At 45.5% G+C, this 25,218-nt stretch overlaps 1 protein-coding gene across 1 annotated transcript in view; it reads right to left on the reverse strand.

Annotated features, from left to right (window-relative positions):
- LOC126234364 (uncharacterized) overlaps positions 1–25,218 on the reverse strand; it is a 93,504-nt gene that overhangs the window by 47,082 nt on the left and 21,204 nt on the right. Inside the window, exon 4 of the mRNA XM_049943052.1 lies at positions 3,287–3,411. Coding sequence (XP_049799009.1) covers positions 3,287–3,411 — 125 coding nt within the window. The remainder of the gene's footprint in view (positions 1–3,286; positions 3,412–25,218) is intronic.

Genomic DNA, 25,218 nt, shown 5'->3' on the forward strand with positions numbered 1-25,218 from the left:
CCTTAAATTCCCACCTTTTTGCAGTTTCTTCAGTTTTAATCTAGAGTTCATAACCAATAGATTGTGGTCAGAGTCCACATCTGCCCCTGGAAATGTCTTACAATTTAAAACCTGGTTCCTAAATCTCTGTCTTGCCATTATATAATCTATCTGAAACCTGTCAGTATCTCCGGGCTTCTTCCATGTGTACAGCCTTCTTTTATGATTCTTGAACCAAGTGTTAGTTATGATTAAGTTGTGCTCTGTGCAAAGTTCTACCAGGCGGCTTCCTCTTTCATTTCTTAGCCCCAATCCATATTCACCTACTACGTTTCCTTCTCTCCCTTTTCCTACTACCGAATTCCAGTCACCAATGACTATTAAATTTTCGTCACCCTTCACTATCTGAATAATTTCTATTATTTCATCATACATTTCTTCAATTTCTTCGTCATCTGCAGAGCTAGTTGGCATATAATGTTGTACTACTGTAGTAGGTGTGGGCTTCGTATCTATCTTGGCCACAATAATGCGTTCACTATGCTGTTTGTAGTAGATTACCCGCATTCCTATTTTCCTATTCATTATTAAACCTACTCCTGCATTACCCCTATTTGATTTTGTGTTTATAACCCTGTAGTCACCTGACCAGAAGTTTTGTTCCCCCTGCCACCGAACTTCACTAATTCCCACTATATCTAACTTCAACCTATCCATTTCCCTTATAAAATTTTCTAACCTACCTGCCCGATTAAGGGATCTGACATTCCACGCTCCGATCCGTAGAACACCAGTTTTCTTTCTCCTGATAACGACATCCTCTTGGGTAGTCCCCGCCCGGAGATCCGAATGGAATATTTTACCCAAGAGGACGCCATCATCATTTAATCATACAGTAAAACTGCATGCCCTTGGGAAAAATTACGGCCGTAGTTTCCCCTTGCTTTCGGCCGTTCGCAGTACCAGCACAGCCAGGCCGTTTTGGTTATTGTTACAAGGCCAGATCAGTCAATCATCCAGACTGTTGCCCTTGCAACTACTGAAAAGGCTGCTGCCCCTCTTCACGAAGCACACGTTTGTCTGGCCTCTCAACAGATACCCCTCCGTTGTGGTTGCACCTGCGGTACGGCTATCTGTATCGCTGAGGCACGCAAGCCTCCCCACCGACGGCAAGGTCCATGGTTCATGGGAGTCCTTCTATTGATATTACGTTTAATTAGTACTGGTCACGCAGAACAAGTTCAGCAAAGATAATGCAAGCGAACTCAGTCAAGGCGGAAGAGTATCTGCCTAAATATTTCAATTTTCAGTAAAACGTAGAGTGAAGAGGGGGTAGCAAATGGTGCACTTTACTATGACTGTCAGTTTTGGTTTAATCCTGCGTTCCGAAACAACACCACTTTACTGAGCTGAGGAGAAGAACATTTACTATCATATGGCGGGAAAAGCTTGCAAGTCTGTATTCCATCAATGGACGTTAAAATCTGAACTTTTCCAAGATACAAGAGTTTAAACCGTATATTTTACGTAATGCACTTCATCGTACGAAAATAAAATAGTTATGCGGGGGGGGGGGGGGGCACATGAAACATTTACTAATTATCACCTTGATACTATTACACACAAGTGGCCAAGTTGCGGTAGACAACAGAAATTCAAAAACACCGACACACAAGATTATTCCTTCCCTATCTTACACGCACACACTACCGTATAGTTATTCACTCGCCTACTGTTCATTTTCAGACCGAAACTGCCCTTTACCAATGTGGCAGTTGCTTCAACCGACCACGTGGTGGGAAGCAAAGTACACAAAGAAAACATATGAGAAATAAAAAAAAAATCCCCCACAATATTACTGTGAAAGAAACGCCACATTAAAATGTTAAACAGAGAGCAATAATACGACCGTGAGCTTAAGGGCCATGGTGAGTGCCTGACCAAGGCACAAACGCGAAGTTCTTACTGCAATTTGACCAAATTACGAAAAAAACTCTCATTTGAGGATTTTGTGGTAATCTCACAACTGATTGCAACACCTGAACCTTAGTAACGAACAGATTTGAAACACTGTAATACCTTTGTTATTACTACTCTAGGTCGAGGGCTACGCCTCCACGTCTGCGCAGCGGCGCTACCCAGCAACCAGTGGACCTGTGGCCACATCGTCTAACCGTTGCTCGTTGAAAAAGTGGTGCAGGGGGTGATTCGCCAACCTGACAGAGCCTATACTCGTGCCTTCGCGACCTCTCTGACCTTATTTGCACAATTTCTTTGCCAAACGTGTTCGCGTTTAGGGGTAGGTACTATCCTGCCACAGAACCACTCTACTCATACAATGCTACACCCTCTGACTAAAGCTTTCTGCTACTTCACATAATTTCCCATTCATACAGCCCAGGTCGCACAAGGAAAGTGGCACAAACGTAATAAAATCAATCAATAAATACATCAACACCGTTTGGTACATTCTGTCCTACTTGTTACCCACTGATATATTTCTGCCGATCAAAAACACTCTCGCTATAATTCTCCTGTACCGGAATTTATTGAGAAAAATATGGAACGGGACAACAAGTTCCGTTTCACCCCAAGTCATGCATGCATATACAGCCTTGCATACATCCTCTGACAATTCCTGCCGGGCCATTTTACAGTTTGTCGATCTATTTTTTTTAAAATTAGTCTTCAATTTTGCCTGCTTCATCTGCTGTATCTTAAACTTTCTCCTTTTCCGATTGAGTTCAGTCGGTCATACGTCGTTATTTCTTCAAAGATTTCTATTGGTCTTTTTTTTTATTGATCATCTGCTTCCTTCAGTATCCCTCAAACCTAAGCATTCGATTTCTGTTGTATTCCTCTCCCCTGTTTCAGTCAATCAGTGCATAATGATTAGTTCGAACCTCTCAACAGCCTTTACATCTTTCAATTTAACCAGGCCCCACCTCCTTAATTTCCTACCTTTCTGCAATGTATTCAGCTATAATTTGTTTTTCATAAGAAATACGTAAGTTCAAATTGTAGTCGACACAAACATAACAACGTCTGTTTTTGCGTGATCCTTTCTGCATAGTTATTGTGGTACGAAAACATGTAGCAGGATTTTTCTAAAATCTTTCCTGGAAGACGATTGAGAGGTTGGCTGATAGCGCCAAGAACTTGTGTAGAAATCCCTAGAATTAATATTGTGTTTTTGTGTGTAGCTTTATAAATAATGTGTTGTGCAAACAGTGTAGTTGTAGAACTACTTATTTAACCCCAATCTTTGTAATGAGCCCAAAGAATCTATTTACTTGTAGTTACTCACCACAGCGCACTCCAGTGGGGCAACACGCATCCAGAGCGTCTGTGACGTAACAGATATCCTCTTGATCTCGAGGAACGGCGTATACCACACAGTCAGTAAGGGGGCATCTGAAAGCAGCTTCTCCCCTGTTATGTAAATGAATCCACATTTTAGGCAGTTTAATCTGTTTCGTTACTAAGCAGCTACTTCTGGATAAATTTTAAGGAAGTGGGTTTTATATTTATTGATATGTATCAATTTCAAAGATATAAGCTGAAGTTGTAGTGTGAAATATGAGTTACAATCAACACTAATGAAACGGTAAACCTAAACCAGATAATGAATCAGACTTCTGAATGCAATGTAGGAATTTTGTTAATTACTGTCTTTCCTCATTTTGGTAATTTATTTCTTTAGTGCTTGAAATAATCTTTCCTTCTTTTCTCAAATACTGAGCGAATGTAGCTGAATGGTAACATTATGGAAGTTTTATTATAATTACATTTTTTCAAAATACCACAACTTAATTTGCAATTCATACAGTAGACGGCAAGACAGTACTATACATTTGTTTTCTGTATTAACAGATCAACAATTTTTACAGGGAAATGGCATTATTTGCTGCTGGCTAAGAAAGCTTCGAGGATGAAACCCATGTTAAACCATCACTCTGAGATTTTCCACAAGATGGAAAACACTAGGAACATGTTCGTAAGTGAATGAAAGGAATGTGCACTGAAACATTTAAAGAATTAATTACCACAGATAAAAGAAAACGTATTTAAAGGTAGCAGATCGGTATCGTTTTTAAGGTTGACAGTGGCTATTACGTACAATAAATGAGAGCAATTCTGCGTAAACAAGGAATATTCCCGTGAATCGTTCATCCTGTTATGAGCCTCTAATAAAGTAGTGCTACTTCGTTTCCGGTAAGGCAAACGGTCATTATTACTTATTTACGGATTTACACTCACAGACAATCAGCTAAATAAGTAAAAACGGAATCAGTAATTTTTTGTGATGTCAAGTTGATATTAACTATAATGTAGCGTTGATGGCTGTAGAGAATTAATCTTCTGAATATTTCATATTATTTAAAATACCTTTCCGATCTGCAAACTGGCCCAAAAACAAAATGTAGTAGCCAGAATGAGATTTTCACTCTGCAGCGGAGTGTGCGCTGATATGAAACTTCCTGGCAGATTAAAACTGTGTGCCCGACCGAGACTCGAACTCGGGACCTTTGCCTTTCGCGGGCAAGTGCTCTACCAACTGAGCTACCGAAGCACGACTCACGCCCGGTACTCACAGCTTTACTTCTGCCAGTACCTCGTCTCCTACCTTCCAAACTTCACAGAAGCTCTCCTGCCAACCTTGCAGAACTAGCAGTCCTGAAAGAAAGGATATTGCGGAGACATGGCTTAGCCACAGCCTGGGGGATGTTTCCAGAATGAGATTTTCACTCTGCAGCGGAGTGTGCGCTGATATGAAACTTCCTGGCAGATTAAAACTGTGTGCCCGACCGAGACTCGAACTCGGGACCTTTGCCTTTCGCGGGCAAGTGCTCTACCAACTGAGCTACCGAAGCACGACTCACGCCCGGTACTCACAGCTTTACCTCTGCCAGTACCTCGTCTCCTACCTTCCAAACTTTACAGAAGCACTCCTGCGAACCTTGCAGAACTTGCACTCCTGAAAGAAAGGATATTGCGGAGACATGGCTTAGCCACAGCCTAGGGGATGTTTCCAGAATGAGATTTTCACTCTGCAGCGGAGTGTGCGCTGATATGAAACTTCCTGGCAGATTAAAACTGTGTGCCCGACCGAGACTCGAACTCGGGACCTTTGCCTTTCGCGGGCAAGTGCTCTACCAACTGAGCTACCGAAGCATGACTCACGCCCGGTACCCACAGCTTTACTTCTGCCAGTACCTCGTCTCCTACCTTCCAAACTTTACAGAAGCTCTCCTGTGAACCTTGCAGAACTAGCACTCCTGAAAGAAAGGATATTGCGGAGACATGGCTTAGCCACAGCCTGGGGGATGTTTCCAGAATGAGATTTTCACTCTGCAGCGGAGTGTGCGCTGATATGAAACTTCCTGGCAGATTAAAACTGTGTGCCCGACCGAGACTCGAACTCGGGACCTTTGCCTTTCGCGGGCAAGTGCTCTACCAACTGAGCTACCGAAGCACGACTCACACCCGGTACTCACAGCTTTACTTCTGCCAGTAACTCGTCTCCTACCTTCCAAAGTTTACAGAAGCACTCCTGTGAACCTTGCAGAACTAGCACTCCTGAAAGAAAGGATATGAAACTTCCTGGCAGATTAAAACTGTGCTAGTTCTGCAAGGTTCACAGGAGAGCTTCTGTAACGTTTGGAAGGTAGGAGACGAGGTACTGGCAGAAGTAAAGCTGTGAGTACCGGGTGTGAGTCGTGCTTCGGTAGCTCAGTTGGTAGAGCACTTGCCCGCGAAAGGCAAAGGTCCCGAGTTCGAGTCTCGGTCGGGCACACAGTTTTAATCTGCCAGGAAGTTTCATATCAGCGCACACTCCGCTGCAGAGTGAAAATCTCATTCTGGAAACATCCCCCAGGCTGTGGCTAAGCCATGTCTCCGCAATATCCTTTCTTTCAGGAGTGCTAGTTCTGCAAGGTTCGCAGGAGAGCTTCTGTAAACTTTGGAAGGTAGGAGACGAGGTACTGGCAGAAGTAAAGCTGTGAGTACCGGGCGTGAGTCGTGCTTCGGTAGCTCAGATGGTAGAGCACTTGCCCGCGAAAGGCAAAGGTCCCGAGTTCGAGTCTCGGTCGGGCACACAGTTTTAATTTGCCAGGAAGTTTCAAAATGTAGTAGTTTCATTCTGAAAGCTCTTTATGGTAAAAAAAAATCTCTTATCAAAACTAAGTTTTCAATTTTTGCTGAAAGTTATCACCTGTTAATCACGTTATATTGGGTTCATATACCTTCACGAATAGTTTCGATAAACCTTCGAAAATCGAAAAAGCATACAGTGCTCAATGAAAAAAGTAATACATGTAAAATTGGGAAGTTTATTCCAATATCGTTAACTACATCTCTTTTTTGTTTCGAAACCGTTACCGTCATAACTCTGTATTCCATCACCTTCCTGAAAGAATGAAATTTAACAAGTGTTCTGCTCTTCATTACGTCTTATAGCTGACCTCTCAAGCACTCCTTATCCTTCGAAAATCTGAGAAGCCACTTACCTTCGCTGCTTGCCCGACCATAGTTTTTCTTTTACTGATTGTTTTCGTGGATCTCCACGTCATCGAGTCACCAAAGCCCAGGAACGTCTCCTTCCACATTACGGATCTCATAACTGCTTTAACCCATCAGCCCATTACATCCCTCATTTCCCAGTACATCAACTCACAAATTAACAAACAATCATTTCACATAACAACAAGGTCTTCAACACCTACGATCTGAGGTTCAAAGCCATTAATTGCCTCACATGCACTATTACTAGTCTCTAGGGCTCTTTTATCTCCATCAGTATCTTATCTTCTTCACAAAACTGTTACTTTTCCAGCCCACAACTTTGTCGCCTGATATAACCAGTTATATCCTCAATCTTTAGATGGTCGGTCTGCCTTTTCCAAAGCACGAGAGAAAGCCATTCATATATTCGTCAAACCATTAACTTGTCCTCACACCACAGATTATTCTATGGCGCCTCTCCCGGACGTGGAAAAGCGCTAGTTGCTGTTACGTCCAGCCATACAAAGAGAGAGTGCAGATTCAATCAATTAATTTTAAATCCAATCGCAGAATCAGAGAGAAGAGGAAATGAGGAGTCCAAAGACCACAGTAACAGGTCTACTGCGTACGTATTAAGTGAGCTGAAGAGAGTAATATGCGTATCTCCCGTGTTAAATCTATTTTTTTTCGAGATTCCACACCCAGCGATGTTCTGCAAAACGTAATGGATCCTGTTGGTAAGTTAAGAATAAATTTGTGATACCTGTGAAGCATCTTATTAAGAAAATTCCTGAACAAAAGAAAAATCACGTTTTCCAAATTTGCTACGTGGCCATGCTGTCGCAGAACGAACACGTTGTTTATCGGTGGACTCGAGTTGGTGCTGCAATGAAATACCCAACCGTAAAGCTTCGAGAACATCACCGCCTCACCGCAAAGATGCATCGGGACAGAGCAGCTGGGCCTCCCCAGCAAAAATGGTGGTGAGAAGTATGTTTTAACGGTAAAGACTCACCACTTTGGAAGTAAAAACAGAGGAGGCTTGATATCCATCCCCATCTTCTGTAGTCTCTCGTCTGTCTGGTTGGAGTTGATCGTTCACGAAGATCGGCGTCTAAGCCTACCGCCAACTTACCTTACACTATGTTCTAGCCTCCATCACCTTGGAGTCACACTTGCTGTTTAGTCGCGGTGGCAATGGAGCAGTGTCCCCAGATACGTATTCGGTGTCGTTATCACACGCGCCAGCGTATCTGCGGTGCGGTTTTTTTTTCTCAGACTGATGCTACACATCTTTTGTTCATTTACTCTAGGGGATGGCACGAACTTGTTCACTCATCATTTCCATTCTTCTTTATATAAATTCTCTTTTCTGTGGAAAAGCACACTGTCACCTTGGAAAATCCGAGATTGTGGACTGCTAGCTTTGCCACAATGAAAAGCCTGCCTCACATTTATTTTTTCCAGTTGAGGTAGTATACCGAAATTAGTTGCATTTTTGGCTTTCTGCTGCTTGTTTGATACTTCTTTCCTCTCCCTACTTTCTCATGCACTTTCTCCGTTGAAACGCCTGCTACAGATTCCAATATTTCCGATGCTGTCACTGTCTGGGAGACAGGAAGATCGTTCCCAGGAAGCAAATACTTACGTGAAGATGGAGGGAGGAGAAGACGTTAGAGCAAGTGATCATATTATCACCTTCACTTGTATTGCACCAATGGGATTCAGCCATTTCTTTTAATATCGTTGTTGATCGTACTGAGTCTATCGCACTTCCACTTCATTTATTAAATGCAGCATAAGGTACAAGACTGGATGGCGAGTGTTCATACGTACAGGCTACAGCCACGCAAGATCCGCTTTACATCACGCATGTCCTCGTTTGTCAACTACTTAAATGTCAGCAACAGACTGTTTTATTTAGGTGGACTTGAATACAAGCCCTATCACAATAAATTTTTTATACCTTTCTCAAATTAAATGACATAAAAATTTTGACCTTTGACAGGCTAATGTTAACGTAATCCGTGTGTGGTTTTATTTGACTTTTTTACATCTCTGTTTTCTTAACTTCTGCTTCAGTTTCACTCCACAATTGGTCATACTGAAGCGACGCAGACTATTGCATACAGGGTGTTCGGAAATACCCGCTACATAATTATAGAAGTTGTAGAGGGGAGTGAATAGATAATATTTCGAATGGGAACCAGTGGCCCAGAACGTACCGCTTCCGTGCTAAAGCATTTGAGAACATGTTGGTAAAGCGACCACTTTCATTGTTTAGGCGTAACCCAGTACATCTGTTGCTCGTGTACTAGTTGACGTGTTGTCTACAACGTGATGCAGTTCGGCTTCTTCCAATTCGAGTGTGTAGCATCTCGTTGGAACCTGCTGGGGGTCCCTTTCTCGTTACTTACGTGTGGTGAAAATGGTATGCGATGGAGTCGGACGCTGTGGAGAAAGATCTTGATAAAGGCGACGAGCAGCTCTTCCATTACCTTGAGCTTCGCCGTTCAGGAGAGTCATGCCGATGTATTCTACAAAGCTGTACTCAGCCATGTCGCTCAAACACTCACAGATATGTGAATGAGGCTCGAACAAGGTCAGAGAGGTAGTATGGATGCCGATCCGACATAACCGCTCCCCACTATGACTACCCTGTTACATATCTACCCGGAAAATATGTTTTCAAACAGTTGTAGCACGGTAACGGTATATTTCCAGACATTGGTTCCTATGCAAAATATTATGAACTCAATCTCCGTACGAGTGCTAGAAGCTTGTAATGAGAATTTCTGAATAATCTGTATAATTACTACTTATTACAAGAGTGAACGAAATAATATCACAATAAATATGAACTACACCTTTTTATGGAATACGGAGATTCATATGCATAGGGTGCATATAATTCTGTATCAACAGCGCTTGAGAAATAAAGATGTGACTCGTGTGGTAGTTTACTAAAGAGTATATTCAGTGTTGTACTTTACGTATGTTTTATCAGCCCTATGAGTAATTAACCACTGAGAGAAGAGCTACACAAGGAGTTCAATGCCAGCAAAATAATGATCAACGATCATAAACGAAATTAAACTATGTGAGGGAACAGGATTTCGTCTTAATGGAATTTACCTAAACCACTTTCACTTATTGACCCCCATTGTATTGTTTACCTCTGGTTTCAAGAAACAAGTTTTAAAGTAAGACTGAAATCAAATATTCTACAAGCAACAAATTAAACAAAGTGACAGTTAAGCCATAGAACAGGTGGATGACTGTCTACCGGGCAGCTGAGGACACTGCGAACGAAATAAACAGGGGAGTGAACACGGCCATGCAGTGCATTGGATAAAATGAATAGGTTCTATGTAAATAGGTTATATGTGAAGCAGAAAGTTCAAGTTAATGAGAATTAACTAGTTTTGATTTTGGTGGAGAAATACAAAATTCAAAATCTTAGGGCTGTTCAGCTGGAAATGAAGAGAAGAAAGTTGGCAATTATTAGGAGGGAGAGTAAAATAAATAAACGGATCAGAAACAGAATATGTTATAATGACATTAATTACAACGAAGTGGAGTTGAGTGCCACATGTAGTCACGTACACTAAAGAGCCAAAGGAACTGGTAGACCTGTCTAATATCGTAAAGGATCCCCATGAGCTCGCAGAAGTGCAGCAACACGACTTTTCATGCTCTCGACTAATGTCTGAAGTACTGCTGGAGGGAATAAACACCATGAATCCTGCAGGGCTGTCCATAAATGCATAAGAGTACCCCCAAGGGGTGGAGATCTCTTCTGAACAGTACGTTGCATGGTATCCCAGATATGTTCAATAATGTTCATGTATGGGGAGTTTGAGGCCAGCGGGAGTCTTTAAACTCAGAAGACTGTTGCCGGACTCAGTCTGTAGAAATTCTGGACGTGTGGGAAGTCGCGTTGTCCTGCTGGAATTACCACAGTCCATCGCAATGCACAATGGACATGAATGGATGCAGGTGATCAGAGAGGATGCTTACGTACATGTCACCTGTCAGAGTCGTATCTAGACGTACCAGGGGTCCCTTATCACTCCAACTGCACACATTCCACATTATTACAGAGCCCCCACCACCCTGAATAGTCTCCTGCTGACATGCAGGATCCATGGATTCATGAGGTTGTCTCCATACCTGTACACGTCCATCCGCTCGATACAATTTGAACCGAGACTCCTCCGACCAGGCAACATGTTTCCACTCATCAACAGTCCCATGTCAGTGTTGACGAGCCCAGAGGAGCCGTAAAGCTTAGTGTCATGCAGTCATCAAAGATACACGAGTAGGCCTTCAGCTCCAATAGCCAAGCCAATATCGATGATGTTTCGTTGAATGGTTCGCACGTTGATACTTGTTGATGGCCCTGCACTGAAATATACAGCAATTTGCGGAAGGGTTGCACTTTTGTCATGTTCAGTGACGCCGGCCGGAGTGGCCGAGCGGTTCTAGGCGCTACAGTCTGGAACCGCGCGATCGCTATGGTCGCAGGTTCGAATCCTGCCTCGGGCATGGATGTGCGTGATGTCCTTAGGTTAGTTAAGTTTAAGTAATTCTAAGTTCTAGGGGACTGATGACCTCAGAAGTTAAGTCCCATAGTACTCAGAGCCATTTGAACCATTTTTGTTCAGTGATTCTATTCAGTTGTCATTGGTCCCGTTCTTGCAGGATCTTTTTCCGGCCGCAGCGATGTGGGAGATTTGATGTTTTAGCGGATTCCTGATATTCACGGTACACTCGTGAAATGGTCATACGAGAAACTCCCCACTTCATCGTTACCTTGGAGATGCTACGTTGCATCGCTCGTGCGCCAACACCACTTTCATACTCACTTAAATCTTGATAACCTGGCACTGTAGCAGCAGTAAGCGATTTAACAACTGCGTCAGACACTTGTTGTGTTATATAGGCGTTGCCGACCTCAGCGCCGTGTACTCCATGTTTTCATATCTGTAAATACGCATGCCTTTACATTTCGTTGGAGCTTCAGTTAAAATACGAAGTATTTGTTGATTCCAAGAGAGAAAAAAAGTGATCGAGATAACAACGAAATGCACTAATATGATGTAGCTGTGATAACAGCAGGTCGCAAAAGCTCAATGTCAGTGAGACGTAAATGGGTGTGTGCAAAAACCTCCTACACAGGAAAACCTAGAACGGGAACCCATTGCTGGAAGTTCCACTGTGGGTCACACAACTCGAACATAATGGACGCATGACTTTTGGAATTTAGACTTTCTTCTACAAGTCCATTTTTAAGCGTGCTATGGTTGTCAGTCTTTGTAGGATTTAAATCAGGGGCTGCCAAGACTTCACCTTGCGAACCTTGATCTGGCCCGAGTGGCACAAAGATCAGTGGCACTTCACAGTTCCCCCATCACCACGGCACGCTATCCGAGCACTTGGCGGGGTTAGGGGGGAGGGGGGGGGGCACCAAAGGACACTGAGAACGCACCATATTTAAATGCGAATACAATGGCACTGCTTATGTCTTTGTTCTGTATTTCACACATCTCAACGACGTACATCAGAAACGAACCCAATTTTCGGCATTGTTTAATTACTTTTAACGCTTTGAAAATACACTCCTGGAAATTGAAATAAGAACACCGTGAATTCATTGTCCCAGGAAGGGGAAACTTTATTGACACATTCCTGGGGTCAGATACATCACATGATCACACTGACAGAACCACAGGCACATAGACACAGGCAACAGAGCATGCACAATGTCGGCACTAGTACAGTGTATATCCACCTTTCGCAGCAATGCAGGCTGCTATTCTCCCATGGAGACGATCGTAGAGATGCTGGATGTAGTCCTGCGGAACGGCTTGCCATGCCATTTCCACCTGGCGCCTCAGTTGGACCAGCGTTCGTGCTGGACGTGCAGACCGCGTGAGACGACGCTTCATCCAGTCCCAAACATGCTCAATGGGGGACAGATCCGGAGATCTTGCTGGCCAGGGTAGTTGACTTACACCTTCTAGAGCACGTTGGGTGGCACGGGATACATGCGGACGTGCATTGTCCTGTTGGAACAGCAAGTTCCCTTGCCGGTCTAGGAATGGTAGAACGATGGGTTCGATGACGGTTTGGATGTACCGTGCACTATTCAGTGTCCCCTCGACGATCACCAGTGGTGTACGGCCAGTGTAGGAGATCGCTCCCCACACCATGATGCCGGGTGTTGGCCCTGTGTGCCTCGGTCGTATGCAGTCCTGATTGTGGCGCTCACCTGCACGGCGCCAAACACGCATACGACCATCATTGGCACCAAGGCAGAAGCGACTCTCATCGCTGAAGACGACACGTCTCCATTCGTCCCTCCATTCACGCCTGTCGCGACACCACTGGAGGCGGGCTGCACGATGTTGGGGCGTGAGCGGAAGACGGCCTAACGGTGTGCGGAACCGTAGCCCAGCTTCATGGAGACGGTTGCGAATGGTCCTCGCCGATACCCCAGGAGCAACAGTGTCCCTAATTTGCTGGGAAGTGGCGGTGCGGTCCCCTACGGCACTGCGTAGGATCCTACGGTCTTGGCGTGCATTCGTGCGTCGCTGCGGTCCGGTCCCAGGTCGACGGGCACGTGCACCTTCCGCAGACAACATCGATGTACTGTGGAGACCTCACGCCCCAAGTGTTGAGCAATTCGGCGGTACGTCCACCCGGCCTCCCGCATGCCCACTATACGCCCTCGCTCAAAGTCCGTCAACTGCACATACGGTTCACGTCCACGCTGTCGCGGCATGCTACCAGTGTTAAAGACTGCGATGGAGCTCCGTATGCCACGGCAAACTGGCTGACACTGACGGCGGCGGTGCACAAATGGTGCGCAGCTAGCGCCATTCGACGGCCAACACCGCGGTTCCTGGTGTGTCCGCTGTGCCGTGCGTGTGATCATTGCTTGTACAGCCCTCTCGCAGTGTCCGGAGCAAGTATGGTGGGTCTGACACCCCGGTGTCAATGTGTTCTTTTTTCCATTTCCAGGAGTGTATATCTGGTACTAACTGTCGGCATAAGCACAGACACAGAACATTTCACAGATTTTTGCACTCAGATTGCCATGTAAATGTGAATTACTTGGTTGCATAATCATAAAAAGGTCTTTCACACAAATATGTCGATCGAAATATTGTAGCACTTGTGCAACCACATTATGGAGATGTGGAATCTCCATCTGAGAAAATGAATGTAGATGTCATCGATATTTTTAAAGTAAAAGGATTTGTCATTAAAAGCGGAAATTACCTTGCAGGTCAATCAGTTAATTCAGCACTTGCGTAGGGGTGCTTTCAACTGAAATGGGAATCGGCCTCGAAAACAGATGTAAGACTGACAGTATCCTCAAAACAAACTATCCTTATAATTCTTTCAAGGCCCCACTGAATTCTTCAAACCTTCGTTTGTTTTTATGTTAGTGAGCTTAGGGAACAGAACGGTGTTTATCTGAATACTTCCGTTCTATAAAAAGAATTTCTTTTTAAGTGTATCCCATGAAATCAGAAAGTAGTTGTTTACAACCTCTTACTGTGGGCACCTGGGCAGCCAAGTCCACTTAAGATGCGGGGTTTACAATTGATTCAGAATGTTCTAATATTCGTTTCTGCATCTCTCTTTCCCTCATAAATTAATCAATACCGAGTATTATACCGAAAAATCGTTCCAGTGATGTCCCTTGACGTAAGTAACACACTTTTCGGTAATATATAACGTCTCCATACTCTTCCGTGAATTGTATCGAAAAGATTTGCAACTGACAGTGGAATAATGCATGCGATCTCATAAATTGTACTATTCATGTCACCAATACCTTCACGTGCTGCATGCCTGGAAATTTTGCCTAAAGTGCTCCTTGATTTACTGAACAATTAACGTCGTCAGTCGACTGTTGTGCCTTTTTGCTGTTTCATTGTCAACTACATGTTCAATATTCTTTCTGCTTGATATTGTAATGTCGTTTCATAGGAAATTTGCAGTACCCGTCGTTAATGCGACTGCGTAATAGGTATTGACAGATCTCATCCCTCTCATCTGTCTTTCTTACTCATTTTTAAAGGCTTCTGACGATAGAACGTTGGACTGCCCCCTTTTGTGGAAACATCCACTGGACCTGTGAACGTTCATCATACAACGAGCAAATTGCGAATGGAAAATAGCGCTGTTACCAGGATTCGGCCGAGCTGAAGAGACTGTGCCGACCGAAAAATGCCACACCGTAATACTGTACTCCGTTCATTGTAAGAATAAATCTCATTTATACATTATACTATGTATTCTTCCGCCTTTCCTGGAACTTCATTGGATATCGTTTCAAGAGGAGCGGAAGGCAAGCTGTCTCCAGTACAGTCAATTACAATAATGAGGACACGTTTTATGATGTGCGTTACGTGTACATCTACTCAGCGATAATACGGGGAAACAGCTTTATCGGTGCATGTAACTTGGACAGTACCGACCGGGCAAGTGATCCGACTAACCTGCAGTGACTTGAACAGTTGCAGTAAAGTCGTAAAAAGTGACGAGCAGAGAATGTCATTTAATTTTTAAACGGAAGAAAATGGTATGTGGTAAAACTCAGGCGATTTGCTTCTTAGGTGACTGGACGGAAAACATAACATGCTCTCGATCTTAGCTAACAGTATTGCAATTAAAAACAAGAGTGATGAAAATTCCTGACTTTAACAAGGGTAAGTTTTTTGCACGGGCCATGTGTGGCGTAAAAGAGCACTGCTGGGATTTCACCAGGTAGTTAAATATTGAAACCACTGAATGGATTACAGACAGTCGTCCGGTAATTCCTCAACTCCTTCCATATCGGGCTCTGAGAAATACATTTCAGTACCCCTGAGTTGATAATGAGGCGTTCAACAACAGAACCCCAAACCACCAAAAAGTCGACGTTTCCTCCTCTTTTATGACGGGATGTTCCGTATTTCGCCATCGTTCGGAAGTGACGTGTCACAAAGCTTCGTGTATTAGGTCCAGTACATTTGGCAGCTTAAATGTCTTGCTGTATCTAGCGACAAATCCCTTAACTTGGCTGCAGATCTATTTTGTTGCCCCCAGGGGCTCAGCATTCATTTGCTGAGTATGGGCTTGGCGACCCCGGGGTCCTGAGCTGGGGACTGGTCGGCGTCGCCGGTCTCCTGTCACCGTAACCCCCGGACATGCTTCAGCGACCACCGTATGGCGCGGCGGTGGAATGGTTCAAATGGTTCAAATGGCTCTGAGCACTATGGGACCTAACATCTATGGTCATCAGTCCCCTAGAACTTAGAACTACTTAAAACTAACTAACCTAAGGACATCACACAACACCCAGCCATCACGAGGCAGAGAAAATCCCTGACCCCGCCGGGAATCGAACCCGGGAACCCGGGCGTGGGAAGCGAGAACGCGACCGCACGACCACGAGATGCGGGCACGGTGGAATGTTGTGTGCTGCGGGGAATGGTAATCTTGGCTTGACCGCCTGGATTGCGAGGAAGGCCAAACTCTATAAAAACCCCTCAATCTTCCGGTGTGCTCCGCGCCTATGAGATGCATGGCTGTTGAGGTGGAACAGTCGCAAGCGGGCAACCTCTGGGGCACCTGCCTCACCCCAGTTGTATAAGGCTTACTCAGGCACGCGGGGCTCTGTCTGAGCGGACCTTTAGTTCCCTAGCTGCTCGTGCGACCGCAATGGACCCTTCGACCTCTACATTTCCCCCTACCAGTGGCTTGGGTGGGCCACTGGTTGGAAAACACACCCCATCGAAGAAGCGACTTCGTGCTGCGAGTCCTCCAGCGCCTAGTGTTGATCGAGATTTATCAGACTGTCGTAACAGAGCACATGCTGATAATCAGAATGTGTTTTTGATTATTAAACGGAAGGAGAGTAGCTTTGAGAGGGTTTCTCCCTTTTACATCGACATGGGTCTCGAGGGAATTGCAGGAACACTTAAATCTGTGAAGCGACTGCGCAATGGGACTCTGTTGGTTGAGACATCTAGTTCCCGTCAAGTCACTTCTCTTCGGAAAGCAACCTGTCTCGGTGAGTACGCTATCGAGACCGAGCTCCACTCCATTCTGAACTACAGTAAGGGTGTTGTGACATGTAGGGACTTGGTGGATATCCCCACAGACGAGTTAAAATCTGAATGGGCTGATGAAGGTATTGTTGACGTGCAGCATATTATGAAACGAGTCGATGGGGACCTAGTCAAATCCGACTCGTTTATTCTCACGTTCAGTTGCCCACGACTCCCAGAGCATGTTAAAGCAGGGTTCTTACGTTTGCCAGTAAGGCCATATTTCCCCAAACCAATGCGCTGTCTTAAACGTCAGCGCTTTGGGCATACTACGTTGGGGTGCAATGGGATAGCCACTTGTGGTAAACGTGGTCAGCCTGCCCATGAAGGAGCTGATTGTTTATCACCTGTGAAGTGCGTGAATTGCTCTGGGAGTCACCCTGTCTGGAGCCGGGTCTGCCCCATCTATCTCGACGAACGGAAGATACAGGAGATTAAAACATCTAAGCGTATCCCCTATGGTGAGGCCAAGAAGCTCTTTAAGGCCATGCAACCTCCTGTGTTTACTACATCTTTCGCTTCCACTCTGAAAAAACCGGTAAAACTGGCCACTGTTGCTACGCAAACGGAGGTTGCTAGTGTTAGCACTAATACCTGCGTTTGCCAGTGCACTTGTGCTGCTGCGGTTGTTTTGCAACCTGCGGCTCTCCCCGCAACGTCGGACAAGGCTGTGGTTGCTGACATTGGGGTACTTCCTCCCTCTCCCCATATGGGGCCTTCTGCCCAGGCGAGTAATGCTCCAACTGTTGACAAGGCTCTGCATTCTAAGCACCCCAAGACAAAGGCGCCGAAGCTGAAGGTTTTGCCACCTGCGGAGACTAGTCAGGGTCGGTCCGATGAAGAGGCCATCGTACTGTCTGACATCTCCCGTGGGTCGTCTTCGGAGCTGATGGACATTGATGTCGACTGGGGGCGATCTTCTCGCCCCAGGAATAAATCTCCGGCCTGTACGGGGTCTCCTCCAAAGCAAAGAGGCACCGTGAGGGTTCAGCCCCCCGATCACTGGCTGCCATATTACAGTGGAACCTGAATGGGTTCAGGAAGCATGTGGCCGAATTACAACTCCTTGTACGAGAGTGCCCTTTGTGCTTATGTCTCTAAGAGACAAATTTTCGGGCCACTGATGCTCCTTCTTTACGGGGCTATACCGTATATCGGAAAGATGATCTGACGGGGGAAAGGGCAAAGGGTGGTGTTGCGGTTTTTGTCCGTGACGTGCACCCCTCATCTGAGCTCCCTCTCGTTACAGACTTGCAAGCAGTTGAAGTTGACCTTCTTGTGGGTCGGAGGCTCACAGTCTGTTCACTTTACTTACCACCTCAGGATGCGATAGACTCTGAGGCTCTCGCGGACGTTATTAGCCAACTCCCCCGCCCATTTCTTCTTCTGGGGGACTTCAATTCTCATAATGTCTTATGGGGCTCTTCGACTACTTGCCCCAGGGGTCGCATTCTGGAAAGCCTCATGATGTCTGAAGAACTGTGCATCCTCAACTCTGGTGCTCCCACTCATTTCTGTAGTGCTTCTGGGTCGTCATCAGCTATTGACCTTTCCTTTTGCTCTCCAGCACTCGTGGATTCTGCTCTGTGGGAGGTTGCTGCTGACCTAGTGACCACTTCCCCCTTTGGATTCGCCTCCTGGATGAGGCTATGGCATTACCAGTGCCTCCCCGGTGGCACTTCTGCCGAGCCGACTGGACACTTTTCAGCCAACTGGCTGTTCATCTACATCTACATCTATACTCCGCGAGCCACCTTACGGTGTGTGGCGGAGGGTACTTATTGTACCACTATCTGATCCCCCCTTCCCTGTTCCATTCACGAATTGTGCGTGGGAAGAACGACTGCTTGTAAGTCTCCGTATTTGCTCTAATTTCTCGGATCTTTTCGTTGTGATCATTACGCGAGATATATGTGGGCGGTAGTAATATGTTGCCCATCTCTTCCCGGAATGTGCTCTCTCGTAATTTCGATAATAAACCTCTCCGTATTGCGTAACGCCTTTCTTGAAGTGTCCGCCACTGGAGCTTGTTCAGCATCTCCGTAACGCTCTCGCGCTGACTAAATGTCCCCATGACGAATCGCGCTGCTTTTCGCTGGATCATGTCTATCTCTTCTATTAATCCAACCTGGTAAGGGTCCCATACTGATGAGCAATACTCAAGAATCGGACGAACAAGCGTTTTGTAAGCTACTTCTTTCGTCGATGAGTCACATTTTCTTAGAATTCTTCCTATGAATCTCAACCTGGCGCCTGCTTTTCCCACTATTTGTTTTATGTGATCATTCCACTTCAGATCGCTCCGGATAGTAACTCCTAAGTATTTTACGGTCGTTACCGCTTCCAATGATTTACCACCTATGGCATAATCGTACTGGAATGGATTTCTGCCCCTATGTATGCGCATTATATTACATTTATCTACGTTTAGGGAAAGCTGCCAGCTGTCGCACCATTCATTAATCCTCTGCAGGTCTTCCTGGAGTACGTACGAGTCTTCTGATGTTGCTACTTTCTTGTAGACAACCGTGTCATCTGCAAATAGCCTCACGGAGCTACCGATGTTGTCAACTAAGTCATTTATGTATATTGTAAACAATAAAGGTCCTATCACGCTTCCTTGCGGTACTCCCGAAATTACCTCTACATCTGCAGATTTTGAACCGTTAAGAATGACATGTTGTGTTCTTTCTTCTAGGAAATCCTGAATCCAATCACAAACCTGGTCCGATATTCCGTAAGCTCGTATTTTTTTCACTAAACGTAAGTGCGGAACCGTATCAAATGCCTTCCTGAAGTCCAGGAATACGGCATCAATCTGCTCGCCAGTGTCTACGGCACTGTGAATTTCTTGGACAAATAGGGCGAGCTGGGTTTCACATGATCTCTGTTTGCGGAATCCATGTTGGTTATGATGAAGGAGATTTGTATTATCTAAGAACGTCATAATACGAGAACATAAAACATGTTCCATTATTCTACAACAGATTGACGTAAGCGAAATAGGCCTATAAATATTCGCATCTGATTTATGACCCTTCTTGAAAATGGGAACGACCTGCGCTTTCTTCCAGTCGCTAGGTACTTTACGTTCTTCCAGAGATCTACGATAAATTGCTGATAGAAAGGGGGCAAGTTCTTTAGCATAATCACTGTAGAATCTTACGGGTATCTCGTCTGGTCCGGATGCTTTTCCGCTACTAAGTGATAGCAGTTGTTTTTCAATTCCGATATCGTTTATTTCAATATTTTCCATTTTGGCGTCCGTGCGACGGCTGAAGTCAGGGACCGTGTTACGATTTTCCGCAGTGAAACAGTTTCGGAACACTGAATTCAGTATTTCTGCCTTTCTTCGGTCGTCCTCTGTTTCGGTGCCATCGTGGTCAACGAGTGACTGAATAGGGGATTTAGATCCGCTTACCGATTTTACATATGACCAAAACTTTTTAGGGTTCTTGTTTAGATTGTTTGCCAATGTTTTATGTTCGAATTCGTTGAATGCTTCTCTCATTGCTCTCTTTACGCTCTTTTTCGCTTCGTTCAGCTTTTCCTTATCAGCTATGATTCGACTACTCTTAAACCTATGATGAAGCTTTCTTTGTTTCCGTAGTACCTTTCGTACATGATTGTTATACCACGGTGGATCTTTCCCCTCGCTTTGGACCTTAGTCGGTACGAACTTATCTAAGGCGTACTGGACGATGTTTCTGAATTTTTTCCATTTTTGTTCCACATCCTCTTCCTCAGAAATGAACGTTTGATGGTGGTCACTCAGATATTCTGCGATTTGTGCCCTATCACTCTTGTTAAGCAAATATATTTTCCTTCCTTTCTTGGCATTTCTTATTACACTTGTAGTCATTGATGCAACCACTGACTTATGATCACTGATACCCTCTTCTACATTCACGGAGTCGAAAAGTTCCGGTCTATTTGTTGCTATGAGGTCTAAAACGTTAGCTTCACGAGTTGGTTCTCTAACTATCTGCTCGAAGAAATTCTCGGACAAGGCAGTCAGGATAATGTCACAAGAGTGTTTTGGAATACCGTGCCAGCGTCCACGAATGGGTAGACCATGTTACAGCCGTGATCTCCCATGCTGCTGAATTGTCAATCCCACGGTCATCCGGTCATCCCAAGAGGCGTCCTGTCCCTTGGTGGACCACTGAGTGCCGCTCAGCCATCCGAGCCCGCCGTGCAGCTCTGCGCCGCTTCAAGTGCCGTCCCTCAGCTGACAATCTTGCGGCCTTTCGGGTGGCAAGGGCCACAGCGCGGCGAGTGATTAAAGAGAGCAAACGTCGGTCATGGCAGTCGTTCTTGAACTCCATCTCCCGCTCCACTAGGTCTACGAAAGTATGGGAAGCCATCGGGAGGATTTCCGGGAAACTCGGCCAGCTACCTGTCACGGCATTGCTGCATCAGGGAAGTCTTCTCACGGCGCCGAGAGACATTGCCCAGACACTGGCCATGCATTTTGCGGCATCTACCGCCACTATTAACTGTGATCCAGATTTCTGCCGCTACCGCACTGCCATCGAGAGGGGTCACTTGGACTTCCGGTCTCCAAATTCTGAGCCCTACAACTGCCCCTTCACAATGTGGGAACTGGATTCGGCGCTGTCTGTGGCTCATGATACTGCGCCTGGTCATGATCAAATCCGGTACAGCATGCTGCAGCACTTGTTACTGCCTTCCAAGGAAGTTCTCCTGAATTGTTTTAATATGATATGGTTATCCGGCACGTACCCTGACTCGTGGCGGGAGGCGATTTTGATTCCCTCCTCAAACCGGGGAAGGACCGAACGCATCCCAGTAGTTATCGAAGTATTGCTTTGACGAGCTGTGTCGGGAAGAGGTTGGAACGCATGGTCAACCGTCGCCTGGTTTGGCTGCTCGAGACCAGGCAGCTCCTTAGCCCCTCTCAGTGTGGCTTTCGGAGATGTCGTTCCACTATAGACAACTTGACCCTGCTTGAGGCGGCCATCCAGCAGGCCTTCCTGCGTAACCAGCATTATCTCGGTGTCTTCTTTGACATTCATAAGGCGTATGACACTACTTGGCGCCGCCATATCCTCAATCATGAGTGGGGCTTTCGTGGCCGTCTCCCCATCTTCATTCGGTCCTTTCTTTCCCACCGCCTCTTTCGATATAGGGTTGGTAATGTGCTATCTGATTTGTATGTGCAGGAGAATGGTGTTCCTCAGGGAAGCGTTTTAAATGTCACCCTCTTTGCCGTCGCCATTAACAGTATCACGTCCACTATCCGGAGTCCTGCCCAATGCTCCTTGTTTGTGGACGATTTTGCTGTTTTCTGTTCTTCCTCCAGTCTTGTCACTGCTAGTCGGCAGTTGCAGCTTACGATACAGCGATTAGAGGCATGGACTGCGAAGACGGGTTTTGCCTTTTCTGCAGACAAATGTGTGTGTGTTCATTTTAATCGTTCTCGACGTCTTTTTACCTCCCCTGAATTGCGTCTGAGGGACACCATTCTTCCTTTTGGCGACACTGTGCGGTTCCTGGGCCTAACTTTTGATTCCAAGTTGTCGTGGTTGCCTCACCTTAAAGACCTCAATGTGCGGGCCCTGAAGGCACTGAATATTTTGAAGTGTCTGAGCCATCGGTCCTGGGGAGCAGATCGGGCGCGTCTGCTGCAGTTTTATAGGGCTTTCGTCCGATCGCGTCTTGACTATGGTTGCACAGTGTATGGGTCAGCAAGGCCTTCGTATCTGAAGATTCTTGACGCAGTACACCATGAGGGTATCAGGCTGGCCACTGGTGCATTCCGTACCAGTCCCATCCCCAGCCTGTGTGCTGAGGCAGGGGAACCGCCGCTCGCCATCCGGCGGAAACTCCTCATGGTGCGACGGGTGTGTCAATTCCTTGCCTGTCCTACCTCCCCTGCGTACCCTACCGTTGCCCGACCGCCTATGGAACGTCTCTTTTCCAGTCGTCCCAGGGCAACGAGACCATTTGGGTTTCGTGCCAAGCATTTGCTTGAGTCCCTTGGTGTAGAGCGTGTGGCCCCCAACGACAAGGTTTTACTCGGCTGTCTCCCTGGTTGCTCCAGAGGCCCAGCGTCCTTTTAGACTTGTCGGAGTACCGGAGGAGCTGCACTCCTGCGTTTGTTTTTACCTCCTTATTTTATGATATTTTAAACCAGCATCCCGACCATGTACCAGTATTTACGGATGGCTCTAAACAGGGGGACTCTGTTGGTTGTGCTGTTGTTTTCCCTGATCGAGTCGTCAAGTTACGGCTTCTTGCGACGTTTACCATCTTTGATGCCGAATTGTTTGCGATCTTGCGGGCATTGGAGCAGACGAGATGTGTTCCCAGTCTTAAGTTTCTCATCTGTTCTGACTCCCTGAGTGCCCTTCAGACCATGCAACACTTGTACCCATCGGATACGGTCGTCCAGAACATCCATGATGCCCTACTCCACCTGCAACGGCAGGGAAGGAGGTTTCCTTCTGCTGGGTGCCGGGGCACGTGGGTATTAGGGGAAACGAACTGGCGGATGTGGCTGCCAAAGATGCATGTTCCCTCCATCACGTTGTTGCATGTGCCGTCCCCCTCCATGCTGTTACCTCCCTCCTGCGTTTTCGCGTTCTGCGTCAGTGGGAAGAGGAGTGGCTGGCAGTCGGTGAAAATAAGCTGCGTCTGGTCAAGGCCACCACGCGGCCATGGCGTACGTCCTACCAGTCATGCAGGCGGGATGAGGTTCTCCTCACTCGCCTCCGCATCGGGCACAGTCCCTTAACACATGGTTTTTTACTCTGGCGGGAGGACCCCCCAATCTGCAGTGCTTGTGGCGTCCAGATTACTGTCCGTCACATTTTACATGACTGTCATTTATTCTCTGACCAGAGGGCGGTGGTTTCTTTGCCACCGGATTTGCCCTCTATTTTACAAGATGACGCAACGACTGTAGTTAAGGTCTTACGGTTTTGTGTCCTGTCCAATTTGTTGCCTCGGATTTTAGGGAGAGGGTTTTAATGTGCTGCTGGGTGACTGGCTCACCCAGGTTTTAGGTAAGAGGTCAGCCAGTCACGATTACCGCCTTGTTTCCCTTCGGTTTCTGTTCTCTTTTCCTTGTTTCCCTTCCTTTTTAGTGTGTTCCTTCTCCTCTTGTTTTGCCTCTGTATGTGAGGATTTGAAACTGCGTCAGGTCTGTGTCTTTTAGCCGTTCTCTTGTTCGCTGTCCGTCTTAGTCCCTTCACTGCATGTGTTCATGTTTTTATGCGTTTGGGCGCTGATGACCCCGCTGTTTAGCGCCCGTAAACCTCAAACACAAACAACAAACACAACATCTATTTTGTTGGCTTCAAATTGCAGTGTTAAGGCGACAACTGTAAAAATTCATCATCTCTACAGTGTGATTTCCGTGTCTCTACGACGCTTATCGCTGTGGCTCTTGTAAGACTATATCTGTCCTACAAAACAATAGGCATATTCAAACAAAGAGTGTTAGATTTTTTTATTTTTCTCCAAAAAATTTAATTGTGTAATGTTTTCTTAACTTCAACAATCTTTTATAAAATATTGACAATTAAGTATGTGTATTTCCAATGAAAAACAGAATTTCGCATGCGCTGAGTAATAAGGAACTAGAAGACGTGCGTTTTTCTTGAAAAGTAATGGTTAACTGTGAGTTGATTACCATACATTTCATGAATGGCATATTTAAATGGTTTAGGTATTCAAACAAAAAAAAATTGTAGGTAACAAGGCGATTTGAACCACTACTTTCCAGTAATCTACGACGCTACCAATTACGCTTCAAATTCCTTATGAATTTGGTTTCTTATTTTTAGTACATAATGTTTCTCGAAAATAGTCAAAGCAGATTTTCTTGTGTACTCTTGTGAGAAACATTAACAACAACTTGCTTCTCGCCACTAACGATGTTTCGCTTGCTTGTTTCACTACGAAGCAGGAAGCAGTGTCATCCATTTTGACGGTACGTGAGAACTGCGAGACAATCACAGCACAAGTAGCATATACAGAGACTGTGACTACACGATTTTTTAAATGAAAATTACATAGTTGAAGCGTGATTAAGAATACACCAGAATGTCTTAAAGTTTCATTTACAGTGATATAGTAGTAAGATATCTAATGCATAAGTTGGACCTACTTCCAAGAGCGGAATAATACCAGTGTATGACAGCTACTGCTGCTGAGCAATCATCGCGTTTGTGTTTGTTTACGCCAGGTTTATTCTCATGATGAACGAAGTGTAAATGAAATATCGCGCTTTTCCGAATTCCTCCGGGAAGGAACGAGTAAAACCAAGACACACCTAAACGCGGTCCGCGTGAAGTTTGGCAAGCAGTGGCAGGCAATGATTGAAATCTTCCAGAGACAACTATTTATTTCGATACTCACAGTCGTGATTGAATTTAAGTTGTTTATTTTGATTTTTAGAAGATCAGTTTCAATCTTCTAAGAGATTATCTTCAGGTCTTACATTCTGTGAAGAGGAATAAAAGATAATGGTTCAGTTACAACCGAAACGGACGGTAAAGAAGCGCAGCTGATATGTCATTCAAGACCGTAGGAACCGTCGGCATGGAACAGGTCCACCTGTGCAGGTGTGGAGTGCACTGCTACCTACTGCTCGGTT

The sequence above is a fragment of the Schistocerca nitens genome, chromosome 2 (genome assembly GCF_023898315.1).
Source record: "Schistocerca nitens isolate TAMUIC-IGC-003100 chromosome 2, iqSchNite1.1, whole genome shotgun sequence".
NCBI classification, from domain to species: Eukaryota; Metazoa; Arthropoda; class Insecta; order Orthoptera; family Acrididae; genus Schistocerca; species Schistocerca nitens.